Below are 6,073 nucleotides of genomic sequence, written 5' to 3' on the forward strand. Positions count from 1 at the left end.
TTAATTATACAACAACAAAACTTAATTAGCACAACAACTTATTTACAGAACTACTTAGTATTCATTACACATCAAATCACTTAAAAACTGGACAATATTTAAAACTTCAACCAACAAACAGACACTTATTAATGAATTGTAGTCTAGCTAGTTCAGTTCAGTTCAATACGAGTTGTTGTCTAGCTAGTTCAGTTCATTCAATTCTATTTCAGTTGAGATTGAGTGTTTACCTTCGCTTGTTACTCGAAGCAGAGCTTCTCCAGGTCAGCTACTTGCACCGTCAGGTTATAAACCTCCGCAGTTAGGCGATCAACCTGCCGAGTGAGCCCTTTAGCCTGTGCCTATACATGGAAACAACAATGAAAATGTCACATTACAAGTTATTAAAATGAATAAAAGTAGAGCAAAATGTAGAGATAAACATAGAGAAAAATAAAGAAAATAGTTGAGAAATATGTCACTAACCTCCAGTGTCTCAATCTGGTTTTTGAGACTCGGCATCAAATTCAACAGCTGCTCAGCCTCCTCCAGACGCTTAGTCAAGCTTTCGATCTGCTCCTGGACACCAATCACCCAAGGCTGACGGTAGTGAAACCCATCACCCTTGTTTATAAACAAAAAATATCAGAAAACCATTTTCTAAAAACATAAATGAATCGAAATGGTCATCAGTGTCTTACCTCGTAGTTGACACAGGTGAAGAACCACTTCCCAGGAAGAGTATCGTACTCCTGCTTCACTCGAACCTCGTCTATGATTCTCCCACCACAGGCACACCTTCTCGGAATTCCGTATTCAGAATCGCAACTGTATGATAGCATGTTGACGTAGTCCTTTTGCTTCTTTGAATGACTTATCTCTTCTGCGGGATCTATCTGTAAAACAAATCGAATGATTTAGAACATTAAAATCGACACAATATAATAAATTTAGGACTATCAAACGAAAAACCGAATCAATTTAGAACCCTAACTCCAAACCCCTCTATCGATTTGAAATCTCACGGGAACAAACCCTAAATGAAACGAGCATGCCGATTTACATCAATTAATCGAAACCCAGATATCGATTTACATCCCAAACTCGAAATCCCCAAAATTGATTTGAAATCTGAGAAAACGATTTCGAGCAAAATCTACCAAATTAAACCGTCAATCTACTCGATACTCACCTCAGGTCGTGGAGAAGACAGTCCGTCGTCGATTAGAACGATAACACCTCAGAGACTCGGCGTCGCTCGTAAAATCGCCTCTCACACACAAACCCTAGCCTTTTTTCGAGAAGAGAAAATGAGGAGAGACACGGGGAAACCCTTCTTTCCTCCCCCTCTACGCGGTATCTTTCATCAATTAAACAACTGACGCGTGGCTAAAACCGCTTGATACCGGATCAAGCGTAAGGCCCGGTTCGTCGAAACAGACCCATTTTTAATTTCTTTTTAATCACCCGGGCCTTAGAACTCGAACCCATGAACCTCACTAAATACCCCGATGCGCATGGTCTTAGATAATAGCAAGACGCATGGTTTCGGGCATCTTTTATGCCTGTCGAGTTAGGAGTATAAAGACAAGCTAACCAACGTGCAGGTGTAATTGTGAAGAGAGCCATTTCTTTTCTTATATTTCATTCATGATGCTTGCTATCTCCAAGAGAGCATCTTGGATTTGTAGTAGTCTGTAGGCCGGCTCAAAGATTTTTTTGAGGCATTTGGGCAAATTTGTTTTGAGGTTTTTAATAACAAAAGTAATATTTTTCAAAATAAAAATAAGATTAGTAGGTTAAAATTATTTTATATATGATATTTTAAATAACGAAAATATTTTTACATTATACAGAAAAATTGACTTAATTTAAAATATACATATTTCACTTTTAATATATTTAAAATATTTTTTGTTTAAAAATTAGATCTCTGATATCATGGTCTTATGACAATCCCATACACCGCTTTCTAACGCAGCCGGTTCTATGTAAACAGGATAAACAAACGCTAATATTAGGTACTAGTTCAATTTTTGAGTTAAAAAAAAATGGAAAGTAGAAGTGATCACAAGTGTCATTCGAAGTTCTTATATGGAATCAAATAATTAGCTGGTGGAGAATCATACCTTAGTTTCCTCACACTTCTCACCATCGTTATGTGTTATATGATCTACATCCATCCATGTGTATTCTACTTTTGGATACGAATCGATTTCTATAAATAATTGGTTTATTTGATCTTCAGTTTAGCTGTCATAAAAGGAGACCCACAATTCGATACCTTTCCGTGGATCTGCTGGAAGGCGAAGAACGACAAACTTTTTAATGGAAAAGTCGTTTCTCCGATGGATACTCTCCAACATGTGTCTCTTGAAGCTGAATGCTGGAGGAAGGCTAATGAAAAAGAAGAAGCAAACGAAGATCATGAAGACTCCCAACTATTGAAAGGGAGAGAATGCCTCCTTAGATACCCCGAACCCCTACATGTCAAATTGATTTGTCATGGATCAATAATGGCAGTGTTAGTGGCTTAGGGTGGAGTCTTAAGGATCATATGGGCTCTGAAATTTTCGGATTACGAGCGTGCAACATGAGTCTCTCCGCTTTGCATGCTGAGATGGAGAGGTTGCTTTGGGCAGCCGCATGTATGAGAGACAGGAGGATATCCTTGATAAGGTTCGAAACGGATTGCTCGGATCTGGTGGATATGACCACGAACCCGATGGATTGGCCAACCTTTGCGACATAGATTGAAGTGTTCCGAAGACTACAGGAGGACTTCGAGGATGTGAGGCTATCTCATATTCTTCGGAGTAGGAATGGTCGTGCGGACGCGCTAGCGAAAGAAGCAAGAAGTAGATGACATATTTTTCTCATATAGATCAGATCCAGACAGACGGAGATGTTCCTCGGAGAATCGGCTCGTCTGCCACCATTTGATCTAGTTGACATGGTAGCCGACAAAAAAAAAAGGAGATTTTTTTTCAGACATGGGATTGAAGTTTTGCAGCAGCTATGACACGTACAGATAGATTGGTCTGATTTTAAATCATGATCACATGACGCCATCAAAGGGAAAGTGTATTCAACCTACTTTGTTCTCAGACGCCTGTCCTTTTCAGCTCAAGAACATAAACTGCCATTTGTGTTTCTTTGAGTTTTAGAGATGAGATACTATCTATGAAAATTATGTAGAGGGACGAGTTTAGATGTGGTATTTTAATTGTGAGTTGTATACTTTTCTATTATAACAAGGTTATATTTGTAACGCAAATATTCATACTGTGAGATACAGAAGACATCAAACAATAGTATAGCCTACGTGATATATGACACTTTTCAAATAGTGTCTTCTATAGATTAATGTGTTACTGTAATAATTGAGTTACACAAAATCAAATATGGGTAAACAATGGATCATACTTTACCCTATAAAATTCGGAAAACTTAGATGTTGTTATTCGCTCACACAGTGGTCTTATCCAACAAATGAGAAGACGGAACAAGACAACCATGCTACATAGAGATACTTAAGTTCTTTGAAATGTCTTAGGCCAGAATCTGAAAAATACTGAAGAACAACAAATAGCAGCAGGAAGAACGAAGGTAAAACTTATCAAGGATAAACTGGAAACCCCACAGGGCAGAGACTTAACTTTAAACTCAAAAGCATTTCCTGTGAACAATCGACGGGCCTGACTCATCATATTCCGCCTTTGCAATCCACATCTACAAAAATCAAGAACAGAGGTTGGGCCCAATCAGTCAGGTCACACATGAGTAGGATCATTTGATTTAAGGGAAATGAAGTTACCTGCTGGAAGGTACTGAGGGAGGCCAAGATGGACCCTCCAATCCAGACAGAGTATTTCCTCTCAGGCGGTGCAACAACTTTGATCTTCATGCTGCTTGGTGCCAAAGCAGTGATCTCTTTGCTCATCCTATCAGCAATCCCAGGGAACATAGTGGTTCCACCACTGAGCACAATGTTACCATACAAATCCTTTCTGATATCCACATCACATTTCATTATGGAGTTGTAAGTGGTTTCATGGATACCAGCATTCTCCATACCAATCATAGACGGCTGGTAAAGAACCTCTGGGCAACGGAACCTCTCAGACCCAATGGTAATCACTTGCCCATCGGGTAACTCATAGTTCTTCTCCGCAGAGGAGCTGGTGTTAGCCGTCTCAAGCTCCTGCTCATAGTCCAGAGCAATGTAGCAGAGCTTCTTCTTGATGTCTCTGACAATTTCACGCTCAGCTGTCGTGGTGAAAGAGTAGCCACGCTCAGTGAGGATCTTCATCAGAGCATCAGTGAGGTCCCGGCCCGCGAGATCTAGACGCAGGATGGCGTGTGGAAGAGCGTAGCCCTCGTAAATAGGTACCGTGTGGCTCACACCATCTCCAGAATCAAGCACAATACCAGTGGTACGACCACTAGCGTAAAGAGACAGGACAGCTTGAATGGCAACATACATGGCGGGGGCATTGAAAGTCTCGAACATGATCTGAGTCATCTTCTCACGGTTAGCCTTTGGGTTGAGAGGAGCTTCAGTGAGGAGAATGGGATGCTCCTCGGGAGCAACACGGAGCTCGTTGTAGAAAGTGTGATGCCAGATTTTCTCCATGTCGTCCCAGTTGTTGACGATACCGTGCTCAATAGGGTACTTGAGAGTTAGAATACCACGCTTGGATTGAGCTTCATCGCCAACGTATGCATCCTTCTGTCCCATCCCAACCATGACTCCTGTGTGACGAGGGCGGCCTACGATACTTGGGAACACAGCTCTCGGTGCATCATCCCCAGCAAAACCAGCCTAAAGAGTCAACAGAAAACAATAAAACACTACAATAGAGATGGCAAATAGCTACATTGATCATATGAAACAGAGTAATGATGATCCACAAAAGATTTCATTTTTAATCCAAAGACATGTTAGTGATGAAAGATTCAAGATTGAACAAAGAAAAAAAATATCGATTTTGAGCACTACCTTAACCATTCCGGTTCCATTGTCACAGACAAGGGGTTGAATGTCTTCACCGTCAGCCATTTTCTAATTTCTGCAAAACAATAAACATAAGCGGACCAAATTGGCATTTAAACAAGGATAATAAAAAAAAGCAAAGGAATCAATGTTCTTTATTCATATTATCATATATGCTAAAAGTAAAACTAGTGGTAGTGGGAAGCAATAACATTATAATAAACAAAGAATAAAAACAATTCATTTTTTTTCAACGAGTCAAGAACAAATAATATCAGAGAAAGACAAAATCAAAGATGTAAAGGGAATGTAACAAAGATTCTAGATCCAGTAGAATCACGTTATCAATTCAATTTTAATAATATTAAAACAACATCAAAGAGAGAAACACAGTTGATAAAAACAATACTATCACACTTGCGCTCTGAACACAGATAATCTCGATTAAACATATATGAGGAAACCCCAGATCCAGAAAACAAATTCAAAGTGACAATTGCCAAATCACAACGAGGCAGAGAATTATCGATATCCGGATCTACGAAACACACAAATGACGCTGGAAACTTTTACCGAAAACGGAAGAAAAAAAAAAAAAGTAGATGTAACCTTTTAATCGCGGCAAGCAGGAGGAATGTAAATCGAACAAGGTGAAATGATGAGAGAGGAGGAACACGAAAGAGAAACGAATGGGCAAAAGTAAATTTAAAAAAAAAAAACGGGTCAATAGGCTTCGAACTCGCGGCTCACCTCTTTTTCCGCTTCTATTCCTTATCCAAAAGACCGTATTACCCTCTTTTTTAACTATCATCGGTGGGGTCAGTTACACAGTTTAAGTCCAAAACTAACCCCGAGTATTAAGACCCAATACGGGCCCATATTATGTGGAAATGAGTTTAGGGTTTTTCTCCGTTGTCTTATTAAGAGTTTTCATTTTTCAGTTATATCTAAACTATTAAAACTAACCCTAATTTTTTTCAATATTTCAAATCTACGCCACTCAATCTTAACAAAAAAATCAAAATTTGGGATGACCTTCGCTATTGGGTATCTAGAAACCCATTACCTACGTAATGATCCACAATAATTAGATCATAT

General features: G+C 39.3%; 1 protein-coding gene across 1 annotated transcript; it reads right to left on the reverse strand.

Moving 5' to 3' along the window:
• Positions 1 to 3,386: 3,386 nt before the first annotated feature.
• LOC106342445 (actin-1-like) lies at positions 3,387 to 5,712 on the reverse strand. Its single transcript, XM_013781381.1, has 4 exons — positions 5,585 to 5,712; positions 4,982 to 5,051; positions 3,797 to 4,804; positions 3,387 to 3,711 (listed from the first exon to the last, which is right to left on the reverse strand). The coding sequence occupies exons 2-4, from the start codon at positions 5,039 to 5,041 to the stop codon at positions 3,646 to 3,648; spliced, it is 1,134 nt and encodes a 377-aa protein (XP_013636835.1). The 5' UTR covers positions 5,042 to 5,051; positions 5,585 to 5,712; the 3' UTR covers positions 3,387 to 3,645.
• Between the last annotated feature and the right edge of the window lie 361 nt (positions 5,713 to 6,073).

Source organism: Brassica oleracea, chromosome C4 (assembly GCF_000695525.1).
Source record: "Brassica oleracea var. oleracea cultivar TO1000 chromosome C4, BOL, whole genome shotgun sequence".
NCBI classification, from domain to species: domain Eukaryota; kingdom Viridiplantae; phylum Streptophyta; class Magnoliopsida; order Brassicales; family Brassicaceae; genus Brassica; species Brassica oleracea.

What these genes read in the sequence shown, in the direction of transcription:
- LOC106342445 (XM_013781381.1), bottom strand. Translation starts at nt 5,041, where the DNA reads ATGGCTGACGGTGAAGACATTCAACCCCTTGTCTGTGACAATGGAACC. An exon ending in ATGGAACCGGAATGGTTAAG is followed by an intron (nt 4,805 to 4,981) that starts GTAGTGCTCAAA and finishes TTGACTCTTTAG; the next exon opens with GCTGGTTTTGCTGGGGATGA. An exon ending in CCCTCAGTACCTTCCAGCAG is followed by an intron (nt 3,712 to 3,796) that starts GTAACTTCATTT and finishes TGATTTTTGTAG; the next exon opens with ATGTGGATTGCAAAGGCGGA.